The following is a 25,256-nucleotide window of genomic DNA, read 5'->3' on the forward strand; positions in this document are numbered from 1 at the left end:
TGGTTGGTCAGATAAGTGCATTGGCACTCCTGTCCTTGAAACATAGAAGGTATGATGCACATTTCCCTTAGAATTCAGGTCTTACCTGAGGAGCTGTGGCTGAGGGATGGGACCCTGGTGCCTGTGGACGTGTGCTGTCCTTGGGCTGTTTCCAGGGTAAGCATTCGAGCGGAGCCAAGCACTCGATCCCCTCTGTGTTTCCCCTGTTGGCCGCAGCTGTTTACGTGCATATGTCGGTGTGACTGTGTGCACAGGTGCAGTTAATGGGCATTCCCCTCAAGGCCTTTTCCCCAGCCTGTTCCCAGCCGTGCGGCACAGCACCCTACCCAAAGCAGCCTTCCCAGCCCAGTGCTGGCTGCAACAGCTGTCACTGCTCTTTTGAGCTGAAGAGAGCGGGAGAGTGAAACTATTAACTGCTTCAGTGCTCTGCGTACTTTTCTGCTTCTTTTGCATGAAGTGTTGGAACAAAGTTCTAAAGAGCCTTTCCCTCGTGTCCGTGCATACCGTTCTCAGCAACCAGAAGAGGAGAGAAGAGGCATCCTGCTCTTATCCTCCTCTCAAGAAACCAAGTCCAATTGTCTCTGAGATCTTCACCATTTACAAATATAGGCACAAATATAGTCAATGGGGTAACAAATGGTTGGACTATATGACCTTTGTGGTCTTTTCAACGTTGATGATTCTATAATTCTGTGATTCTACGATACTATCTCACATGCAAAACCTTCAGGCTTCTCAGAGGCCACAATGGGAAAAAACAGCCATTTTCATACTGCTTCTTTTTTTTTCTTCAAGTGATGATCCTGAAATGTTTACCAGGATTAGGTCAGTTGTCTCAGCATCAAGAAGAAAGGATCAACTTTTTACATCGTGTGATAGTGGTAGGACAAGGGGTAATTGCTTTGAACTAAAAGAAGGGAGATTTAGGTTAGGTGTTAGGAAGAAATTCTCTACTCAGAGGGCAGTGAGGCACTGGCACAGCTGCCCAGAGAAGCTGTGGTGCCCCATCCCTGGAGACTCAAGGCCAGGTTGGACGGGGCCCTGGGCAGCCTGAGCTGGTGGGTGGCAGCCCTGCCCATGGTAAAGAGTTGGAACTGGACAGTCTTCGTGGGCCCTCCAAACCCAAGCCATTCTATGATTCCGTGCAGACCTTTCTACGCCAGCACCCCCAGCTAGAAAATAATTGATTTTTCAGTTCTACGTCACCTTGTCTTGTCAAGATGCAGAGGTGCTCTGCTACAGATGGTTTACTTCAGCCTCTCTGGGAGGAAAAGTCTGGAAAAGCATGACATCATCAAACTTATTTGAAAATAAAATAGTCTAATTAATCCCTTTCTAAGCGCTACTCAGAGAGAGATGAAGAAAACAGAAATTCCATAGAGAAGGAAGGGAAATGAGAGGCAGCCCTGCTTATCTGAGCACCTGAGAGTTTATTCCCAAGAATCTCCTTGCAGCATCACATATTGCCCTCAAGCAATTTTGAATGTAAAATAAATCTCTGAATTCTTCTCAATTTATTAGGTCTGGAAGCCATTATTGTTTCCTATTAGGCTTGCACACAAAGCCTTCCAACTTTAATTGGAGAGAGACGTAACACCTTGGCAAGCTACAAAACAAAATAGGGCTTTGCATTACCAAGCCTGTTCAACTAACAAGTTAATAATCTACCCCAAGACCAATAGCAGTCACTGGTGCTGAATAGTAAATTGGCCAGTGGAACACTTGCTAATTGTGCTTAGGTACAGATTCGGTATAACTCTGATCTCTAAATCCCGCACTACACACCTCTAGATCAGAGCAGATATCCTGAGATATCCTTCAGTACAGGTCTATAAGGAAGTTCACAAGGTGCTTCAGCCTTTCATCTTCAGCTTTTAATGCCAGGATGACTTTCAGGAACTAGAAGTATATAATGTCCCTTCAGACCTGGTCAACAGACACCTGTTTGTCATGCAGGATCTAGCCTCTGTTCTGAGAATCTCAGTTCTTGAAGAAGTTGGGAAACATCCTTCAGACCCCTTTTTATGCTGAGGAAACTGAGAGAGAGGATGTAAGAGCTGTATAAATACGTCAAGAGTCCCGTAAATACGTCACCTTCCTTCCACTTCACACTGATAAGCTTTCCATCGCAGGTGTCCCAGGCTAAGAACATCCACAAATGCAGATACTACAATTCAGCAGCCATTTGTCACATTGCTCTGCCTCAAACACATGCTCTCCTCCCCACAGCATGTCTATGTGCTCAGAGAAGGGCATAGATAATGGTGTTCTTTCAGGTCACTGAGCCCATGGGTGTTCTGTAGAATCACAGAATCACAGAAGGTTGGAAAAGACCTCTAAGATCATCTAGCCTAGCCATTCACTTACTACCAGTATTGACCACTAAACCATGTCCCCAAGAGCCACGAGACAGAGCATCTCATGACTGCTCCATGTTCATGTTCATGCAGATGAGTTTATGACCAACCAGGCTAAGAGTGAAACTGCTTGAAAGTAGCACGTTTCCCCTCCCATTCTTGTTTCTCTTCTCTGGGCCTGTGACCATCACCAGCAGGGAGAGAAAGTGAACACTTCCTCCCACCTACAGCCTCAGACTTGCTGCATGTGAGAGCATCTGCAAATAACTCAGCTTTCTACTACTTTTATCCATGTTCTTCCACAGCCTACAGGACTAGAGAATTTCTCTTCTTGAACACTTTATGTGTTTCTTTGTATATCTGATGTCTTCTGCTATTATCAGGCAGATCTCTCGGGTCGCTCTCCGTGGGACAAAAGCTAGACTTGCTGACCAGCACGGTGACTCCACTGCAGTACGTGATCCCAGAACTTAAATTCCATCATTTAAGTGCCACTCCTCTTAAACACAGTTATGTCAATTAACCTGGGGGCAGTGTCTAGTCTATAACAAAAGTGTCACTAGGGATGTTAGATCGGGGGAACAAAAACAGTTTGATGCTTTAATGCCACGCCAAGGTTGCCATTTTGATACAAAGCAGAGCCTCTTGCATCCTGGTAATGTTAATAAATTCGATAAAAAGATCACTGATACAATAAACAGTGGCTCCCCGCAGAGCCATTTTAACAGACGTTTTTCGGAGTAGAACCACAGTTTAAGGGGAAGATAACAGCAGATATAGTGCAATGTTGTAGTTTTGAGAAGCGCTTGTATGTGCAGGGCAGGAAATTCAAAGTAAAGGTTAAGAGAGCATTTTTTGGAAAGTACCAGAAATAACTTGACGAGCGTCTAGAGATCTTCACAATATATCCTAGCAGAAAGCAAGCTTTGGTGGCCATCAGGGCCATCTCTGTCCACATCTCCATGCTTCCTGCTGAGTCTACAACCTTCCCACCACTCAACTTAAGAAGATCACAGAGACATGACATTGAGATGGATCTACAGAGCCCTCCACCGAGCTTGTCCCTGGTGAGCTTGATGATTTCTAAACCACAAGCAAGGCATCCCAATGAGCTTGGGACCTCAGCTCCAGCTGAGAGCTAGCAAAGGGAAGTGGTGTGTCTAGCCTAACCAGCTAATGAGACAATAAATCATGCCATGCTTTTGTACTTCACACTTCTTCACTCTCTTTCTATTTAGTGAGAGTGTTCCCCTGTCCACCTTGAAGAGTCACTCAGCAGACGTGCAACTGAAAATGAGAAGTTTCAGCAGCACTTCTCTTCTCTTATGAAAGCAGAAGGGAGGCAAAAGATCAACCTGTCCCAGCCTTGAGGGCTGGAAAAAACTGACATTGCTTCTGACACATTGGTCTGGCCCAAATAACACCTTTTACCAAACCCCCAACTGTGCACTTTTACCTGCTGCTTTAACTCTGCACAGCTGAGCTTACGGGTGAGCTTGCATGCCTCAGTCACCATTGTAAGGACAGGAAGGCAATCACTAGAACACCTTGCACTTATCACTCACGGTGTGGTTTGTTTGGCTTTTTAAATTGCAAATGGCACCATTCCTAAGAACACCAGTGTAAAGGAGTTTAAAAGTGCCAAAGTCTCAGTAGTGCAGTGTCCTTGGCAACTGAGTCTGAAAACTGTGTATCAGATAGGGTCTAGACACAGCCCCTTCTTCCTACTCCATGAAGTTGTTGTTTTAATATATTCTCAACGTGTTTCCAACAGATATTAACAGTACTAAGGCAGTCCATGTATTCATGCATGAGTATTTTCTGTTAGATGATCAGTCAGACCATTCTTCCTTCCCCCACAGTTTTGGAAAAAATCAATCAGTTTCTGATTCTTATACATTAAAACAAAAACAAAATACCAAGGAAATCAGTGGGATTTTCTTTGCTTGATTAGCTGCACAATAAAACGTGTGTTTTATGCTCTTTCTTTCCCAAAGTGAAGGAAGGTGCAGATTTCTTTGTCTGAAGGATAAATGAGAAAAATGATGGTAAACATGAATACTGCATTGCAGCTGCAAAGCTGGTGATACCAAGAAGTTAATCCCAGAGCACGTCATTGCTTCATCCAGGCTATCAGCACCAGTGTAGCTGCAGTCATGCTAAGAGCTCCTGGGAAATGCTGTGTCCTGATGATCCATATCAGGAGAATCTTCTGTCTGGATGTGGTGTAGAAAAGCCCTCAAAGCCAGGAGTTTGTTTCAGGAGAAGCTGAGAGCAAGTTGCCACACATTGGGCCCGATGGCTGTCTCCAATACCCTGGGGACATGTAGGATTGCAGCCTATTCTTTGGGAAATGTAGATCTGATTTGAACAGGTGCTGGTAGAAATACTAAGAGATACTCAAAGTCCCAAGGTACCTATCCGCCATCCCTCTCTCAATCCTGATGGGAGCCTTCAAGGTGCAATTTGTGCAGTCTAAGCATACAGCAAGCATACAGCCCATTCTCATTCATATTCCTCTTCAACAGGGGCTGACTGGTCACATTCTCCAGTTTCTCTCTTGCCAGTCTTCAGATTGTCAGCAAGAGCATCCAGATGACACCTCTGAAATCCCTGGACTGTCAAGAGCAGGGAAGAGATGTTGTGCTCCAGACCAGTCCATGTGCTTGACGCTGTGTTGCAATCTGAACCGAAATGCTCTGCCAGAAATGGCTTTCAGGACCCAGCATTGCAGCCTCCTTCAAAATGCCTCTGCCTGTGCCTTCAAATCACTGTTTTGCTCCAACATTCTCTCTTCTTAAGATCTGATATCTTCTTGAGACCCGCTCTCTGGCTGGACTGCCTGTGACTAAGAACCCATCCTCCTCCCACACCCTTTTTCCACTACCTGAAACCAACATCCCTTTGTTGTTACAGGAAGCCCCATCCTCCAAGTTTGTTTAGTCCTCAAAAAGGAACTGCCTGGAGACCTGGGATTTGTAATTTTTGGTTGGGAGAATGTGCTGGTGGACATGTGCCTTGGCCTTGGGCTGCTCTAAGAGAGAAAAGTGAAGAGCAGGGAGAGTGGTGACCACCGTGTGCATAAAAAGAGAGTCTCATCTTCCTGCCACACACCAGTGGCCATCTTTGTACTGTCCAGACCAAACAGGAAATGTGAGGTGTGTTTCAGAGAATTCTATTTGTGTATGGAAAAAGAGAGGTGTGTGGGTTCACATGTGTGTGCAAGTTTATTTATGAGCCAGGCAACTAGTGGGCCTATGGACTGCAATCTGGATTGGCTTGGGAGGGCAAGTTGTGTTGGGAAGATGCCCGCAGTGAACGGCTCTTCTATTATTAACTGTTCCGTGGAGAACTGGGGGTAGATTGAGCCTTAGAAGAAAACTGATGTATTTTTTGCATCCTGCTGAATGGACTAAGTCATGTGAAGTAGGCACTGCAGTTGTTGTGGGCTAGCATAGACTGTCTGAACTGAGAGGTTCAATTCACAGGGAAGGGTTCGTTCTTCTGTGGCATGAGTGGGGTGTTTTGCTGGGTAGGCACACTACAGGACAGGTGTTCCTGTGGTGTCACACCATCTAAAGTGTGAGGGTTGTGCTGCTGGCTCGCTCAGCGCTGCCCTTGTTCCACTTCAGCTCTGACCCAGGATGGATCCTCTGAAACTGGGGCACTGGTGGCAACGCTGGTTTCATTCTGGTGTTGCTTAGGTCAACGACTCGAGCTATTTTTCACTAAGTGGTTCATTTTGTATTTCTACAGCAGAGTGACTCCTTCCTCAGTTTCAGATTGAACTGTGCATGTATGCAGACACTGAAACTGAGCCTCTCTGGGTACCTGAAAAAGGAAGCTACGGGTCTCTTGATGGTTTCTGGAGAGGACAGGTCTTTCTCCCTCTCTTTTACTTCCCAGTAATTGTTACAAACTAGTCCCTTGTATATCTGAGCATTGTGAGCTAACACCTGATTCTCCACCCTTGTTTCTGCACCTATTGCTTTACCAGCAGGAAGTAGGACGTGGTTTGGGGCTTTTTATTCTCGGCCTCGCTAGCCTTTTCGATACTTCAGGGCCTCGTCTCATTCTGACAAGGCAAGCAAGCAGCAGCTTCCTGTGCAAAGGTGAGAGGGAGCAAAGACTGAACACACACGAGAGGAACAGCTCCGCAGCAGACCAGCCTGTCTCCTCTCATGCCAGCAGCTCTGGCTGGTGGGTGGATGTGCTCTGAGCAGAGCCCCCCTCCAGCCCTTCTCCCTGCTCCCTGCTCCCCTCCCAGTTGAGCCAACAGCACCTGCATCCATCTGTCCTCGCAACCCCACCCATGGAGCACTGGGTGCCTGGAACTGGAAGGTAATGCAAGTGATGCCAGCTCTGTCCCACATGGGGGTGGCTGATCTGAGAAGTGTCTTGGATGGAGTTTCGGTCTGACAAGCTGATTTTTGTCACTGGGGAGGGCTGAGTGCGTATTTATCTCTGTCTTTCCACAATCCTCTCAGATCATACCCCGCATCTCAAAACGACTTCGTCTGGTTTCTTTCTTTCCCTTTCTCTCCCCATTTGTCTTGAATGTGTTGTCATACTGTTTTTCTTCCTCTGATCCTAATCTTTTATCATGACTGGGATCTATAGCATGCCTCATGCCAGCCTTTTAAAAAACCCCCAGCTCCCACTTCCCCAGTAGAGTTCAGCAGGGCTCTGCCTTGTGCCCAGCCCTGCCTGTGTGGAGAGGTAAGGATGGTCCCTTCTCCTGCAGGCAGTGACAGACCTCAAGGTACGGGTGTGTAGTTGGATGGGTACAGGGGGGATGCTTGCTTGAGCATAAGCCCCATTTGTGGGGATTGGCTGCACAGGCTTTGCAGGGGTTACCTGATTGCAAAGCCTGAATTGTCTGCTATACCTGAAAGCACACCTCTTTTCAAGGCAGTGCAGGGTCTGCTTGGCAAGAATGGTGCATAATTTGTGTGCAACTGTCATATTTTATGATATGGTAAATCTTTACCTTTCCAGAACTTGGTAAACTTTCCTGATTTTACCATTTTCCCTGTCCCAAGCAAGCCATTCAAAATCTACCTCCCAAGCCAACTTCTGGTAGTTGCAGCCTTCTCATTCAGCAGACCCCTAGTGATTTCAGTCCCAGGATTTACCAAAAAAAGCCACATGCAGCCACGGCAGCACTCTCTACCTGAGTCAGCAGCAGCCTGAAACAGTATGTGCAGAGTACTGTGCGCTCACACACATTTCCAGAAGACATCAACTCTGCAAACAGCCCATCTGTGTTGCTCAGTGCTGAGCAAAGCAGCAGCAAGGCAGGAAAACAATGAAGAGCTGAGGAAAAGCAGGCTGGAGTAGAAGGGGTATGAGTTTACGAGCATGGAAGACAAACACTGGTTTTGAGCTCAGGGAGAGTGGATACCCAATGTGAGTTGACAAATTCTTAATTAGCATTGCTGAATGAGGTTGTGGGGGTGGTCTTCTCTCTTTCAGTGTGTCCCCAGAACAGATGAAGCCCTCCTCACTGCTTCTGCACCACCTCTGGCTGCTCAGTCTGATTCCTCTCTCGTTGGCATCAGGCTCTACACAAGGTAAGAAATGATCTCATGTGTTGGTGTCATTGTTGAGTAATGCCCACGTTGTAACATACAACCAGAGGAGGCTGCATTAATGAGAGAGCTTTTAGGAGCACTCCAACCTCCAAAGACAGAAAGCAGCCAGAGGAGTCAGTGGCTCTGCCTTTCTTACCTGGAGACAGCTATCTGACTGAGGGGTCTGTGTGTAGTTTGGGATGGGGCAGAATTGTCTGGGGTTAGTGGTTGCTGCTTAATGCCAAAAGTCAAGTAATTGTTAATTCAACCACAATGCTGTCCATCTCTTCCCTGCTGACAGGCAACTCCAGTCTCACTTGTTGGTATGACTCGAGGGCAGCTCTCCTTTGTGACTGGAACTCAGGCAGGGACCTTGCTGATGCACCATGCAATCTGACGATTTCATCAATATACAAATTTTGTGACAGGTGGGTGACTGGAAAGGCTGAGAGAAGGCAATGCTTTGAATGAAAAGTGTCCTGGAGAGAACATCAATGTAGGCTCCTTCTAACAAAGCCAGGTGTGGCAGAGTCACACAGCTGAAGGGTTTGTCTTTGAAATCTGTCTGTCTCTGACCCCAGGTGATCTGAGATATTGGCCACTGCTCAGTGTTTGTCATCTGAGGGTTCTAAACTGCCTAGCACCGCTTATATCCCAACTCTGTCATGCTGTCCTTCATTTTGCAAAAATCCTTCATCCCTAGTAGCAAGCCTCTGTATTAAAGGCCATTTTCAACAGAACAGAGGAATGTGCAAAGAAAGGGGCAGAGGGAGATGGAATTAAAGTTATATAGGGACCTTCTGCTCATTGCCAGAGTCAGATGGACATGATGATTGCACACTGAGCAACAGTGAGTGAAGAAATATATTGTTCTCCTGTCGTTTTTCATCCTTGGCCCTTACGTCCCTCTGAGTCAATGATACCCCAGAAACGGGCAATGGAGCTGTGAAAGGTCTGGAGCAGAAGTTTGATGGAGAGCAGCTGAGGGAACTGGGATTGTTCAGTCTGGAGAAGAGGAGCTCAGGGCAGACGTTATTGCTCCCTACAATGACCTGAAAGGAGGTTGTGGTAAGGTGGGGGTCAGTCTCTTCTCCCAGATAACAACAATAGGATGAGAGGGATTGGTCACAAGTTGTGCAAGGAGAAGTACAGGTTGGATATTTGTGAAATTTTCTTCTCTGAAAGAGCGGGCACAGGTGTCTCCATCTCTGGAGGTGCTCGAGAACCGTGTGGATGTGGCACTGAGGGACGTGGTTAGTGGGCATGGTGAGGAGGGCTAATGGTCAGACTAGATCGTCGTATAGCTCTTTTCTGACTTTAATGATTCTATGATGTTTTCCTCTCCCAAAGGAGGAGGGGTAGGTATGCAGCCAGTACTGCAGCAGGGGCTGGATTGTTTCTCTGTGGTCTCCAAGTATGACATTTTCAGTAGGAAGAGTTACTGGTCTACCCAGGGATTCACTGGGTGCTTGTCATAAGAAAAGACTAGGTGGTTCTGGCAAGGGCAGATTGCTCCTGACTGTCAGTAGAGATGTCTCCAATGGGGTGAGATAGGCAGACACATTCTGAGGCTGGGTACATGGACCTTGACAATCAAACATGTCCTTGCCCTGTGGAATTGAATCAAAAAGTAAGGTACGCTCCTGGCTGGCTGGGATGTGACCTGGTTTGGAAGATGCCTCCTGCCTGGTGTCTGAGATGCTGTAGGGCTGTCAGTGGCTTGAAGGAGATGCCCTAAAGGGACTGAAACTGGCAACCGTCTCCCAAATCAATATGTAGCAGACGAGTTAGACAGAAGTTTGGAAGCCTCCTATTATCTTTGGTTTGAAATATCTGGGATGCATTTGTTCTCCATGCACGTAAAACTTGTCTGAGTGATGCAGTGGGGAGGGAAAGAGGGACTATATCCTAACTGTAAGCTGTTCAGAGTATGGTAGGATGCAACATACCTTGAAAGGCCTTTAGTGTCAGATAAAATATAAAACATTGTAATAACATGTAAAACAGATTCCCCAGCTTACTGGAATTCTCCTGTTTAAAACCCAGGTTACATTCTTCATCTGAAAAATCCGAGCATTGTGCGTTACCCAAGGCAGAACACATGACTGGGCTGAGGAGATGCATCAAGATTTTCAGCAAAGACTATAATGTGAGTAATTCCTCTAGGATGTCCTGGCTAATTATAAGGATGGTATGTCAATTTGGGGAATATAGAGTGTGACTCTCAGGAGCACTATGAAAATCCCAAGGCTTGACTGCAGTTTTGGGCTTGGGCTTGTTGTGTGATGCCCTGTGTGGGGACTGGCTTCATTGTGAGCTGGGTCATGATGGCCTGAGTCATGCAGAAGTGCAGGGTAGATTGCGTGCAGCATCCCATGTCATATTTATCTAGGTTTTGCCCCCATCTCTTCCTCTGAGGAGGAATGACCATGATCCCCAGCTCTGAAGACACCTCTAGACCTTATCTTCATTGAAGAGTTCAGTACCATATTCCAAATTATTAACTACTGTGGAACCTGGTAAAATGTGCCAAATGCAAGATGCAACAGCTGTACATCAATGAAACCAATATTGATACAAATCCTCTGCTTATTATTCGTTATTTAAATCAGTCTCTTTTTTCAGGCTTATTGGGTACTTCCCTCAGTCATATCCAGAAATTACTGTAATTTCTGTGTTTTCAGAAAGAAAAAATAAAATAGCTAATTCCCCTTATTTGCAGAGTCACAATGAGTTCTGACAACAGCCAAGCTTTTTTTACTTTCACACATCATATGTGAAGACAAATTGTAGGGCTGGTAAACAACTCCGTAAGCTACTCTTTCAAACATATTTTCTTTCTAATCAAGCTGTTTGGCCCATTTCTTATTCAATTCTGCGTGATGTACATAGCTTTTTAGTATCATTGTAGAACTGTGTTCTATCAGTTCAAGAGTTCTACTCATTTCAAGAGTAAAATTGAATACCAATGTTATCTCAATCTTACCAGTGAACATAAAGCATTTTAGTCAAAATATTTTATCTCAATAAATGTCACTTGCTGAAAGTAACTTTTTCCTGCTTAGTCAGCATGTATAGCAATCCCAGCAAAATACCGTACCAAAATATTTTGTGCCCTGCTCTTCAGTGAGCAACAACAAAAAATGAGTAAAAAGTTTTGTTTCCTCTACTGAAAACTGAAGCTTATGCTTTTCAAAGACAAGTGTCACCCGTACTTACTGTCAAGAATTTTTAAATCTCTTATATGCAGGCAATGCTTGGAAGTATCAGTGGTTATTGATAAGGCTCCCTGTTACTAATGGTAAATTTTCTTTGCAGATGCAATGCTTCACTTCTGCAGATAGTCTTAACATGACTGTAGACTGCCAGATTGGGGAGAACAGGTCTATACCTGCACAACTGAAGGATTTTAGACCACTTCGAAATAGTGAGTGCTCTTCTGTCTTGCAGTCCCTGAAGCTCCCCTATGAAGGGATACCCAATTTCTTGTCCCTGTCTACAACTATGCAACACTCACAGCAGAATTACCTGTTTTCATTGTCCCCTGCTACAACTAGCAATTCGACCATATTGACTCCCACCCCATTTAGTGTGCAGTGTCATTCAGCCACTTCCCATCCTGCTCTGTATGTGGGACACTGGTGAATGATAACACATTGTGATAGGAGTTCTGGCTTCAAACAGGCTATGACAGCTCAGCTGACTTTCTGAAAAATACGTGCTAAAGAAGGAGAGAAAGTCTTGTTGCTCTGCCCCTCCTACAAGACATGTGCTTCCACTCTCCTTTAAGCCAGCTTTGCCAAGAATCAATCTGCTGACTTGATTCAACTCACTAATCCAGTCAAAAATCATCTTCTTAGTTCTTTTTCTTTTTTTGCTGGATGTGTGAGTTTATTTGGCTTGAGAAGACATCCAGTGAAGTTACTGCAATGTGAGCCATAAGAAGTCATGCCTGGAATCAGGGGTTGAGAAGATTCATCCCAGACAGTCTGTGTAACTCCTGCCCCTGTGGCTGTAGCTCTCTGAAAGAGCAGCTGAGAAGAAGCTGTCACCCCAACTGTGCTCTTTTCCTGTCCATACAACTGCCTTGTGGATAACCCTGTGAGATAGGATGAATGCAGTGGCAATTCTCACAGGCTACTGGAGGAGCTGCCTTTACTGTAGTGCCAGGCCTTTTGTCACCAGGGCCAGTGGGTAAGAAGGATGAACAGAAAGAAGGAACTCACTAAGGATCTCACTCAGCCACGGTGCTTAAGGCCTGTGTGCCTATGTACCAACCCAGCTGCCATGGTGTCTGACAATGGAGCCTGTCACAGATGGTGCACTGGTGACATTCCAGTTCTTTTTCTCTTTCCAGTAAAATTGTGGCCTCCAGGAAATCTTCAGCTGTTCAGCAAAGCTAAAAACACCTACAACTTAACGTGGAGCCTGAATATTTCCTCTCACTACTTGAGTGGGAACCGGCAATATGAAGTGCGGTACCGAACCACGAGTCAGTCATGGGAGGTGAGTAGACACCATACAAAACCTGGTCTTCCTTACATCACCCAGGAAATTCCTCTCAGAATGGAACAAGTTGTAGTATAGAGAATGGCCAGGACAGGTTCAGGCTGTATATTAGGAAATACTTCTTCTCAGAAAGAGCAGTGCTGCAGTGGCACAGCTGCCCAGGGAGGTGGTGCAGTCACCATCCCTGGAGGTGTTCCAGAACCGTGTGGATGTGGCACTGAGGGACACGGTCAGTGGACATGGTGGGGATGGACTGACAGCTGGATTTGATGATCCTAGTTGTCCATCGTTAATGAGGGGCTTGTCTCCCCTCTCCCTCTTATGTGTGTCATCTGCTGCCAGTGTTTGGTAATGACATGGAAACTGATGGGAAGCTTATTTTACTTGGTGCTGTCACAAAAGAAATCCAGGTAGCTCCAGGGCACACCTGAAAGTGATGAGAAATACAAAGCAACGGACAGGTATCCTCTGGGATGAAAAATGCAAAGTGAAGATTTGTCCTCCAGTGCAAACAAGCAATGCACAAAGTGGAGGGATCTGAGACAGGTCCTCTCTGAGGGTCTTGGAAAGAATGAATATATGAGGCTGAGTCACAGCAGGATGCTGGGGATGCTATAATTTTTTCCCTATTCCAGGAGGCCGAGACCTTCATCATTAGTCAGGACCAGATGTGGGCACCTTTTGAAAGACTCTCCCCCAACATGAAGTACGAGGCTGCTGTCCGTGCAAAGCCAGGTGCCTCATGTTTCTGCAAAGGTGTGTGGAGTGACTGGAGCAAGACAGTACTGTGGAGCACACATGTTGAAGGTAAGGATCAGAGTCAGGCAGCCTGACAGGGAGGGGGAAGAGGGAACTCAGATAAAACAAGGCAGGAGGCCCAAGGCAGGAGGCCCAAATTAGGCTGAAAATCTGGAAGAAGAAGGATAGGAAGGATTGCATTAACTGAAGAACAATGAGATGATTGGAAACTGTCAGTTCCTCCTAATCTGGCTGGTCAGTCTGGCTTAACAGGGCTTAAGCACAAAGATTCCCAGTCCCAACAGATTAAATAGCAGCAACCCCTCTGCCTCCCAGAGGGCAGGCAAAATTCAGAAGGTACAATTCAGGGTCAGTTCAGTGAAGACACTGATCGGTAAAATGCAATGAAACTTGAATCTACGAAGCAAAGTCTCATAGAGAATGAAAGAGATTTACAAGTGTATAAGTTCCTTCCAAAAAGCTCTGCTGAGAGATGCGCCAGTCATTACCATGAACCACAGCATGGTGGACACCTACAGCCTTGAAATACAAGGCTCTGAGCAAGCCTCTTTAGTGAATCATGGGCTGTGGTCTCTGCCACATCTTTCCTGGAAAACAAGCTGCTAGAGGTTATTCCTCTTCACGTCATCCTGCTCTGTCCCTGCCCAGTCCCTCCTTGTTGTTTCTGGTGCTGATATAAACACAGGAGCTATGTTTAGAAAGGGCATTGCGTTGCTGTGGCGATCAAATTTTGACAGTGTGTGATGTCAATGAACAGGATACAGCCGCAACCAGTTGTCATAGCAACCAAGAACCAAAGATAACCAGGGTACCAAAGGCAGAGGAGACAAAGTGATCTGAGTAGTGTCTCAAGGACGGGCAAAGAAAGGGCTTTCTAAAACTGTCTTCTTTCATATCTCTCTGCTTCCTCACAAGTGCTCCAGAAAAGCTGTGCAGGCCCAGAGCAAGGGGCCTTAGGGATGGAGGGAGATGAGGGTGGCAGGCAGAGGAGCCAGGCACCAGAACAGCATGACCAGGCAAAGGTGCCTTGGGGAGATGTGTGAAAGAGGCAGATTAAAAAAGTTGGAGATGATGCCAGAAAAGGTTGAGGAATGCTGGCAGAGCTAGTAATGAGGAAATTCACTCACTTTGTACTATCCTTACAATTCAAGTATCAAAATTAGCGTGTGGTGGAAAGCTGTAGCTTTCTGAAAGCTCTCCTCCAGATATCCAAAGGAAGAGGCTAAGCCCTTGACCCCAGCCTTGTCCATCCTTGGCCCTGCTGCCCTCTAACCCAGACCCATGAACCCCTTGATTCTTTCTCCACTGACTCATAATGCTCTTTGAATTCTGCAACCCCTCTTAAACTGATTGTAGGACTCCCTGCTTCCTTTTGCAATGAATAGGGCAGGATGTTGAGCACTTCTACTAGTGGACTGCGGCACCTCATCCATGGCAGTCCTCAGCTGTGGTGCTGTTATGAAGAGGGAGTTCCAGCTGTTTAGCGAGAATAATCTATTAAACCATGCCAAGCAGACACTGAAACCCATCAAAGCTCCAAGGCATCCTACACAACAGAGAAGAACTCATTTATCTGACCTATATACTCTATTCTGTTCTATTCATTTCTATCCCATCCCATCTCATTATAATTATATTGTATTATATTACATTGCATTATACTATATTATTATTATTATATTTTATTATTATAATTAGCAACACATCATATAATAATAACATGGAAAAACTTAGTTTGATCAGTCTGAATAGCTGTGGATGTGCTGTAGCTCCAACGTCCAGAACCCTGGCTAAATGTTCATTGCAACTCCCTCTTTGTCTCCTATCCTGCAGGAACATCCCGGCCAGTCCTGCCAGCGATTATAGTGAGCACTTGCATCTTTGTGATCATTGGGTCTGCCTTCCTTATAAACTTACGGACCCCAAGATGGTAAATGAGAATCAGTTTTCCTGTTTGTTGTTCTGCTGTGTATTGTGTGTCCTTTATATTCTTGTTCATTTTTTAACAAGCATTACTCAGCATACAGAGAGACTCATATTATTCACGTCTCAGCATTTTGAGGTGAGATTAGAAATGGCTTCAGGTTTTCTCTTCTCAGGACAGGCACAGAGAAACAGGGCACTAATCCTAAAATTGTAGAATCATTAAGGTTGGAAAAGACCTCTGAGATCACCCAGTCCAACCATCAGCCCACCCCCACCATGCCTACTGACCATGTTCCTCAGTGCCACATCGACACAGTTCTGAAACACCTCCAGGGTGACTCCACCACCTCCCTGCGCAGCCTGTGCCACTGCAGCACCAAATGATACTGGTGGCAAAAATGTTCTCAGGGAAGAAGGCAGCAGAAGTTGAGATGGTTTCTTTGTAAAGAAAGGAGAAAGGTATTAACTTAAGATGGACACAAGGGAAATCACTGCTCACTGTGCTCTGCCTTGAGTCGTAACAAAAAGGTGAGGAAGGACTAGCTATATGGGACACAGGGAGACAAAGAGGCCTATCTCCACAGAGTGTAATTAACTTGTGGGTTTGGATGAAGGATAATGCTGAGGTAAGATGCAAGGAAGGATTAGACATGCATGAATAAAAATAGCATCTGCAGTGATGTAAGTTTGTGTTCAAGTGATGCTAGTTTATATTTAAAAACTAGCAAATTCTCATGCTTCGAGAATGCATTGATTGCCTCCAGAGGTCAGAAGGGTCTCTTCTCTAAGCTTCCAAAGCAATGTACCAGCAATGTGCTGACAGGATTAGCCAACCTCTTGGAGGGACCGAGGAGCAGATGATATCACTTCATGCTGCCTCAAGTGACAACACATTAGTTCCAGTAAAGCGGAGGTCATTCTACTGTTGTATGGCATGCTCACATGGGCTTGCACATCCAATAAGTTCCATATCATATGGCGAGGTCCTGTTCACGTCATGTGGTCCACTGAGTTATTGTGGTGTGAGCAAAGAGAGGGACAACTTGCAGAAGTTGGGCCGTGGAAACAAGAGACCTTTTCAGACCTATAAATGAGCAGAGGGCAATGGAAATGCTAAGGTGACTACCAAGGTAGAGAAGGCTGTGAACTGTTGGTTGTGGGATCACTCTTATACTCTTATACTTTACCTTTCCCCCACATCAAGATAGTAGCCGTGAGCTGCAGTGCTCCTCCACTACCACAGTGCCAGAGAGGTTAGGATCAGTCCCTACTTCGTTTCTCAATCTCCTTCTCTTTTCTCAAGGTTTAAGAAGATCCTGAAGATTCACATCCCAGATCCTGAGAAGTTCTTTCCCCCACTCATCTCTGTTCACGGAGGCGACATTCAGGTATGGGAAGGGTCCAGATGGTTATTAGGGAGAAATGAGGGAGAGGATGGTCCAGTTGCATGTGCCTCGGGCAGACATCTGGTGTGTGGACCTACACGTGCACACACAGCCCATGTGTCTATAGCACCAGATGCTGGGTTCTCTGCTTGAGTTTTATTTTTTGACCTAAAACCTGACACCCGGTTGATGCATCTCTGATTTCAGAACCGAGAAACGGCAAACCACGCAAACCTCAGCATGCTGCTCCACTAACAGGACACCCTGAGAAAATAAAAAGAACTTGTGGGAGGCAGCTTGGCCTCTCAGATCCCCTTCCAATCTGCTTCTTTCCCTCCACCTGTCCCAGACTGCCCAGCTCTTCACAGATTTTCTGCTTTTTCTCCCTTCTTCTGGTTGAAGGCTTTACCTCTGCTCTTGATGTTAATTGCCATTATTCTGGATGATACTTAGCCATATTCTACATTCTTCTTTCTTTTCCTTTCCTTCCCCATCCCGTTTTTCTCCTCTTTCTCCCTTCTCCAGTTTCTTCTTGAGTATGGGCAAGGAGACAATTACCATTCTGTGCAGCTTTAAAGGGAGCATTAGATGCAATACTGGAAGGTGGTCCCATGAGCAATCTCACTTTAAGAAGGACGGAGACAAAATGCAGAGAATCCATAGGACAGCAAAGTTTTGAAAAAGCTTAAGTGCAAAAAGCCTTTGAAAGCTAAACTTAGAAGGGAAGAGTGCCAGGGAGGGAGGTACAGTGGGCATCAGAGTCACTTTCTCAGCGTTGAAAAAACTAGAAGAATTTGCTTTACTGACGATAAATGAAACTAAGTTGGATATTATCAAAACCAGATTATTTATAAGGATAACGGCACACTGCAGGATGTAACTTGTTGTGAATGTAGAAGTCCAGTCACAATCAAATTGGGAGAGCAGTTCAAACAAGAGCTGCATGCAGCCATGTAGAAGTATTAAAAATTGGTTCAGTTCCTAGGAATAGATTGCATGAGACACAGCTGAGTAGTACTTTCTCTGTTTCCACCTCCACTCTTCATTCCAGTCTTGTCATTTTATCTTTTTCCTTTCCTCTCATCTCCTGTCTTCTCCTCTCTCTTCTCCTCTCCTCTCTTTTCTCTCCCTTTCTCCTCACTTTTCCTTTTAGTCATCCCTCCTCAATTACCTCCAGAAATTTCAAAATGGGTTTGCAAGACTGCTATTGATTTTATAGTGACACATAATGCCTTTGAAACACTGCAATTGGGACAACACAGACATGGATTTCTGTATCCCCAGTTCCAATTGCTTGGGCAAAGAAAAGGTCACTTAATAGCTCAGAAGGAGAGGCTCTTTGTTCCTCACTGTATTATGTTTGAGCATAACAGTCTCTCTCCTGTATTTCTTTCCCATCAGAAGTGGCTCTCCTCCCCATTCTCTACATCTTCCATGTGTGTGAACAGTACAGTCCCAGAAATCTCAATGCTGGAGGTGATGCAGAAGAACGATCAGGAATCCCAGCTTTCCAAGGGAACTTTGGCACCTGATCCTCCCTCAGAAACCAGTGGACACTCTGTGTCCAGCTGCTTCACCAACCAGGGCTACTTCTTCTTCCACCTTCCCAACTCCTTTGAGATCGAGCCCTGTCAGGTCTACTTCACATATGAGCCTTTCACCCAGGAGGGCAATGGCAGCGAGGACAGCGAGACTTACCATGATCTTCCCTCCCCAGACCTCTGCACACTGTCAGAGGACATGCCAGTGTTGCCCTACAACTTTCTGCACAGTATAAATGGGATCCAGGGCTTCCAAAATATCTCCTTCGTGGCAGAGACACAAGGTGAAGCCCAGTGGGCCATGGCTTCCCTGTCAAGAGCAAGCACCTCACCAACACCAGTTCTGAGGCAAGATGAGCAGATGACTGACAAAGCAGCTTTACAATCTGCTGAGGCCCCATGCCAGGTGGACATAGACTTTCCTGACTCACCAGACCTGCATGACAACAATACTTCTGATGTATCAAGTGGGAAAACAGGCCCTCCAATTGATCCCAGTGCTCCAGCAGCACATGCTACCTCTTCCTTTGCTCAGCCTGCAACTCCAAGGCAAACCCAGGATGAGGATCTTTGCAGAACAGCCTTTTCCAGCCAAGTGCCAAACACTGGTGCCTACCTTTCTCTCAAGGACCTCCAAAGCCAATACAGCCATGGCTCTGTCTAGGATCACTTGGGGAAGTCTACAAGCATAGGAAATACCTTCTATCTGAGGAAGATTAGATGGACATTTCTCCTATTCAGAGCATGAATGTAGTCTCCAGTCACTGAACCACTGGAACTGTTCTTTAACGAGGCTGGAGAACAGAGTTACTCTAGAGGGATGCAAAACTGCGGAAGGCATAGGGTGGACAAGGCGTAAATTCATAGATGGGTCTGATGACAAAATACATGAAGACATCTCTTCCTGACTAACCAAGAGTGTCTTTTATTTTTTTCCTATGATGTTCTTCCTCATGTCAGGTTTCAATCAAAGTACATTCTGAGCTGCTCACTCTAGTTTTAAACTCAGGTTCTAAGATTAGCTCAGAGCCATAGCTGTGTCAGCTGTCTAAGCAGTGCAGTGTAAAAAGAAATCCCCATTATTGGGTTAAAAATACTGAGGAAATCCCCTCCCCTTCCACTTTCTCCCCCAAGTCTGATGATGGCAGTAAAAAGAACACACACAATTTCCCATTCTTGCTGCAATATTTTTCATGAAATCGAAAGCCTCTCTGCTCTTCTGGCAAAATACCATTATTTGACTACGATAAGCTGATTGCAGAGTAGTTCATTCCACATCCTGTATTAGTGGAAAACGTCGTAAAGGTGCTGCCCATTCCTTCCATTGCTCAGGGGAAACCATTGCCTAGTTAGCGGCAAAGGTATGGTAAATGAGCCCAGAAAACTAACTCACAAATCAGCACCTTCATTGAAAAGAAGACTTCAATCCATACACCGAAAAAAAAAAAAAAAGAAGACTGCAAAGACTACTTTTTTTCTTTGCATTTGCTGATCTGGGTTGATAAACAGCAATAACACAGAAGAGAAGCGTTAAGGCAGAGCGAGACATGCTGTTCTGCTTCCATCCATCCTTGCATTCAACATCTGTACTGTCTGTCTTTTCTCTTGCCATGTTTCTGGACTACTCAGAAATGGGAAAATACCAACCTGTTGCTACAGATCTTTCTTCTAAAATCAAAAACTTTCAAGGTTGTCAAACCTCTTGGTACTTTTGCCACTCGTTTGAGTATCACCTCAAAAGAGCTGCTCAAGGGACTTGATCGTGCCTACAACAGAGGGGGCTGGGGCAACCCTTGTCCTCTGCTCATCAGCTTCTTCATCTGCCTCAAGATGTAGACTGACCCTTTGCCTCCAGGACATATCAGATGAAGAATATCCCCACAGCTTCCTAGATGAGCAAGCACAAGATTTGCCCAGCTATTTGCTGTGCTTTGGGATTCTTTCCAGATGGAGCTCAAAAGGAGACACTGAATCCCTTGCCTCAAGAGGCAAATTGATACATTGCATAGGTCAAGGATCCCAGTTCTATGGATGGTTCTCCTGTCCCTATGTAGACCTTCATAAGCTTCTCAATTATTCTTGCTGCTATGATGAGAATAAAAAACCTACCCCTTTTTCCTCTTTGTAAATAAAAGAAATATTAAAGAATCTACAGTGTTTTATTTGGAGTTGAGGGGGGATACCTAAAAGATTTTATAAATACGGGACTAGGTAAAGCTTGGTAAAGATGGGACGAACATACCTTTAGCCCTCTTGCTCCTCCGTTTCTCAAGGCGCACCACCACCTAAAACAGGGGGTATTTGCACTGTGTGGGCAAGTGGGTTTTGAAGCCAGGGCAAAGGAAGAGGATGTATCAAAAGACATTTGCCTGGAGGACACAGCTGCAAGTAAACCATCAGAAGCCATTCGTAGTGAATGGCACTTCCCCTATGGACTTCAGCACGTTCTGAGTCAGCTCCAACATTCAGGCAAAGAGGAGTAGGGTCGGACTGAAGTTCTGAGGGGGAGATGCACCACTTCACAGGTTGCCAAGGTTAAGAAAGAAGGGAAGATGTGTTAGCTACAGCAAACACAGAAAGTTTGGCATACTGCCATAAGAAGGAGGCAGTTTTACTGAGATGTGCCCAGAGAGCAGAGCTGGAAGTGAATCCTGCTGTGGGGCCTTGAGGACCATCCTGCTGGTTCAGTACTTTTCCCTCTTGTGAAAATGCTGACAGCTTTCGAACCGGCAAGCTGTTAGCACTGCATTAGCAGCCACACTGGGTGTGAATGTGTGACACTCTGTGGCAGGAAGCCCTCAACATAAGATCTGTCGATAACTGGACCTTTCTTCCAGGAAGATGAGGTCATGTGGTCTCGTATGTGAGTAACCCAGGTTGTGAACACTGGTGACACAACACTCAGTGATATGGGGCCCTTTCTCTTCTGGGTCCCTGAGAGCTATCTGGAAATGTCACAGGGGCAAACGTTCCCCTCCCAAGCTGAGGTGAACATGCAGTGCAAGTCAGACCACAGACAAATGACAATGTCCATCACTACCAGAGTCATAGCGAAATTGAACAGCAGTTCAGCTAACAGCCACAGGCATCAGTCCTCTCTTTATCTTAAACCTGGAGGTAACAAAGATAGCTGTCACATCTCTCATTTCCCTCTTTCCAAAATACTTTATTTGCAACATCACTCTCAGACACATCCCACATTCCTCCTGTTTGTTGGTTGTTTTGTTTTTATTATGTTTCTTTTTTGCTGTGGAGAAGCAGTAAGTAAAGAGTATTTGCAAAAGGAATTCCTCTGAAGTCAAATCTGATCAAGGTTTTGGGTCCTTGGTTGATTCAAAAGGCTGTGGTGATAGATGTGGTATGTTTAGATAGATCAGATTGAAATCCTGTATATTTTGTTCTTCTGAAAACACCAGAGAAGGAAGGTGCTTCTTTCCAGGAAAGGAAAGATCTCTGCCACTGGGTAATACCCTCAGCTGGGTTCTGACCCACTGAGGCAAACTCTTGTAGCGTAAGTTTTGGAAAGCCATACATATACACTTAGAGATACAGCTATTCTTCAGTTATCTAGGGAAATTTTGGCTCAGAGACATTTCTGAAAGTGCAATCTTGTCACTTAAATCTCTTAAACAGTTCTGAAAGCATTTCTTATTGTCATTGCATGCCTCAGTTTCCCATAGGTGCAGCAATGGCTTAGTCAAGATAACCACATTGACACGTTCCCAGTCAAACACTGCAGGTTTCATCCACCCTCAACATTTTTTCTGCTAAAACCCACCACAAGGCTACTACAACAGTGATGATGGGAAGAAACCCAACCCGACTGTGTGACACCTCCACAGACTGCAAGGAGGAAGTACTCAGTCCTACATCAGACAGGCAGGTTCAGAATGCCACTCAACCACAAGTTGGCCCCCCATTGGCTGGAACTCAATCCTGGGTCAAGAGTAGACCATGTGTTCTACTCCCAGCTTTATTGACAGGATAGCTCTATTTACACTGTGAAAAATAAGGGACACGAACAGAGCTGCGGAGCCATAGGGAGAAAGTAGTGCAGGCAAGAAGGACCTGGGAATTGAAGGCAGCAGATGCTGCAGGAAACAGGGAGTAGTGGTGCAACTGAGTGTGAGGAGCACCACAGCAGGACAATGGGCAGCAAGGAGCCCAGGAAGACCAGAGGGACTGTTTCAGGTCTGTACTGATGGACACTGTGCTTCGCTTTCATCAGCATGACTGCTGCCATCAATGCATGCAGTCTGCTTCCCTCTTTTGAACCTTCTACACCTGTCAGCCAAGGAGCTCTGCTTGCCAGCACCCAATGGGACCAAGGAGGGTGCCTGAGACATACAACAGTCGCTCAGCAACTCTCTGTCTCCTGAGGAGGACAGCCTAACTACCTGCACCAGCCTCCGGGGTTGCTCTCGGCACAGCTGGAGGTGCACCTAACCTGTAGATCTCCTTCAGCAAGCCTCTGAAAACTCCGTCTCTGAGTGCACAGGGTGTGCTGACCCACCACAGCGGGACAGTGCAGGACAAAGGCCGAGCTAAAGGGACATGGCATCCAATTATTGATCCCTGAGGAGACCTTGAGCTTGGGTAAATAGATTTCTCTCCTCTCCCTCCCTGTGCATGTGTGAGCTGCCTTGCATGGGGGTTTGGGTTCATCCTCGCAAGGCGGCAGCAGGCTTCAAAGGTAGGTCTGTAACTCTGGGGGGAAACCCCTGTGTCTACAATTAAACCTTCAAACAAAGAGGTTCTTCTGCTGTCGTTTCCTGTCTCCTCCCCTCACCCTGCCCCTTGGTTTGTGGTTCTTTGCTTATGTCTGCTGTTGCTGTAAAGATCCTATGGTAGTGTCTCCCCTGGGCCAGCCAATGGGTTCGGTGAGGAGAACCTACAGAAAGGTGACCCTGCAGGGAAGCCCTGCTAGGCCTGTTTATACTGCATGTATCTCTGGAAGAGTGCCTCAGAGCAAGCACTGTGCTGCTGTATGTCAGAGTGTCGATGTTTGCCAAGCTAGGCTTGATTTTCTGGAGTGGATCACTTAGTGTTTACGTTGTGTGAACATGTCTCTGTGCTGCAAGCCAGCCTGGAGTGTTAAGGCTCAGTAATGGGGGGAGAGGAGGCAGGCCAAGAAGTCTTTGTCCTGTGAACGATCCCAAGGATGGAAGTTGTTTGCATGCTCTCACTGTGTTAGCACAGCTCCTGAGTCAGGGGCACCATGGGCTTAGCCCTGGGATGTGTGTCTGGGTGGGAATGGCATGGTTTGTTTGCTTGTAGGGACTGAGGGCAAAGTGCAACTTCAGGGTCCCAGGCTGGGGCTGCTGTGTGTGACCTCTTTATGAAATTGAGGGCACCAATTTACCTTTGTGTTGATCTCCAGGTCAACAAAATATCAGTTTTAAAACCATCCCCAGCCTGAGAGGACAACAATCTTGTTTATGGGGAATTTTATTATTGTACTCACTTGTGTTTTGGGCAGGAGAGGAAATCCAGGGATTTTGGTGTATGCCCCATTTATGGAGACATTCTTGCCAAGGCTGGACTAGGCTCTGAACACCCTGATCTAGCTGTAGCTGTCCCGGTTCATTGCAGGGGAGTTGGGTTGGGTGGCCTTTAAATGTCCCTTCAAATCGTATGATTCTATGATTATCTTTGAAAATTGGGGGATTCCCAGGGACCACAGATGGGACAGTGTCCCAGAAGCCTGTCTTCTATTTGTATAGAAGTTCAACTTGCATTTGCACTGAGCAAAATGTTTGATGGTTAGCCCACAGATATCTTGGGGGATATAGATCTGGGGAGAGGATCACAGAGCTGACAGTGCACTTCCCAAGATGGATGTAAGAGGCTGTTGGAAACTCATCCCGATTGTGGTAAACTCTGTCACTAGATACCCCTGATGGAGGCCGAGGAACAGGAGGAAGATGCCAGCTCCCTTTCAAAGAGTGATTCAGAGACTAACTCACGTGTCTACCTCCGCTATGTGTCTCTTGGAATAGTCTTTCTCTTGCTGGCTGGAGCTGCTGCAGCAACATGGTACTTCCTAGGTAAAAATTCAACATATTTTATCCCTACATAGGAGGTGGATGGGGTACAGTAAAGGCAACATCCAGGCCAATGAGCACTTGTGACCTTTGGTGATCTTTACAGATGAAAACTGAGTAAATTACTGAGCAAATCCCTCTCTCCTACATATCAGCAGGGTAATCTATAAGTGTCTTCTGTTGGCAGACTACAGACCATGGCACCTGGAACCAACCATCCTGCAGTTTTACTCTGGCAGTCTTCAGGTCCTCAATCGCCGATACTTCTCAGAGCTTGGACAGGTGGAATCCAGAGCCTTCTGGCTGGAGTCAGCTAAACTCCAGAACATGGTAAGGCAATATTATGACCAGAGCTGGCCCTGAGGCAGTTCAGTGAGTGAAAGAGGAAGGGGTCAAATATCCTCATCTAAATAACAGACCTGGTGGGTCTGTGCAGCAAGAGGGATGGAGGGCTGGACATATGTAATTCATCACTGTAATCATTGCATGATTGTTATCAAGTGACTTTCTCATTGCAGTTGAAAGATCTCATTCATTCCACAGAGCTGGGTCGATATTACAACTCAAGCACAGTGTATGCCTTTGGGTGAGTAACATCCACGGTATTTTCGCTTGTTTGCGAAAATGAAAAAGTTCCCTTGTACATTGGTATCACTGAAATCTGGCCATGACAAGCTGCTGCAGTTCTTACCATGAGCACAAGGCTTGGTTGGGCAGTCCATGTCCTGTCACTCCAGCATGATAGAACTATGGATGTTTTGATGTTCATATTCATCCATGATCGAGATGAAAAGCCAAAATCGATTTATTTATTTTTTTCTCAAAGAGACAGAAGTTCAAGTGAGGGAAAATACTGACTGAGAAGAACTGGAACAAAAAAATCTGGGCTTGGCATTCTCAGTATAAACTAAGCAGCTATAAATCAATTTCTCTAATTTGAGGAAGTCATTTTTTGTGTCCTGATTCTAAGCACCAAAATGGAGAGGTCAGAATGTACCTTGGAAAAGGTGTTTTGGCCAAGACATGTGGTCCACCTGGGAATAGGGAACAGCAGAATGGGACAGATCTGGTAATTCACAGTAATTCAAGAAAGCTGGAATAACTTCCAAACTGATATATACAATTGCTTCTGTTTTTTGTGTTGTTTTTTTTTTTTTTTCCT

At 45.7% G+C, this 25,256-nt stretch overlaps 2 protein-coding genes across 3 annotated transcripts in view; both read left to right on the forward strand.

The window, feature by feature from the left end:
• The first annotated feature begins 5,848 nt into the window (after window positions 1–5,848).
• Window positions 5,849–19,502, forward strand: IL2RB (interleukin 2 receptor subunit beta). Its single transcript, XM_010711417.3, has 10 exons — window positions 5,849–6,698; window positions 7,833–7,930; window positions 8,232–8,358; window positions 9,977–10,079; window positions 11,249–11,357; window positions 12,288–12,436; window positions 13,075–13,246; window positions 15,032–15,128; window positions 16,428–16,512; window positions 17,911–19,502. Exons 1-10 carry the CDS (start codon window positions 6,670–6,672, stop codon window positions 18,712–18,714), a joined length of 1,773 nt encoding a protein of 590 aa, XP_010709719.1. The 5' UTR covers window positions 5,849–6,669; the 3' UTR covers window positions 18,715–19,502.
• A 2,536-nt stretch (window positions 19,503–22,038) lies between these two features.
• The window catches only part of TMPRSS6 (transmembrane serine protease 6), a 19,441-nt gene continuing 16,223 nt past the window's right edge, over window positions 22,039–25,256 (forward strand). Inside the window, exons 1-4 of one of the 2 annotated variants that reach the window (XM_003202263.4) lie at window positions 22,039–22,646; window positions 23,941–24,097; window positions 24,282–24,424; window positions 24,613–24,680. In XM_003202263.4, coding sequence (XP_003202311.1) covers window positions 23,950–24,097; window positions 24,282–24,424; window positions 24,613–24,680 — 359 coding nt within the window. In that variant the 5' untranslated portion in view covers window positions 22,039–22,646; window positions 23,941–23,949. The other variant, XM_010711442.2, reaches the window with a different exon arrangement.

This window comes from Meleagris gallopavo, chromosome 1, assembly GCF_000146605.3.
Source record: "Meleagris gallopavo isolate NT-WF06-2002-E0010 breed Aviagen turkey brand Nicholas breeding stock chromosome 1, Turkey_5.1, whole genome shotgun sequence".
NCBI classification, from domain to species: domain Eukaryota; kingdom Metazoa; phylum Chordata; class Aves; order Galliformes; family Phasianidae; genus Meleagris; species Meleagris gallopavo.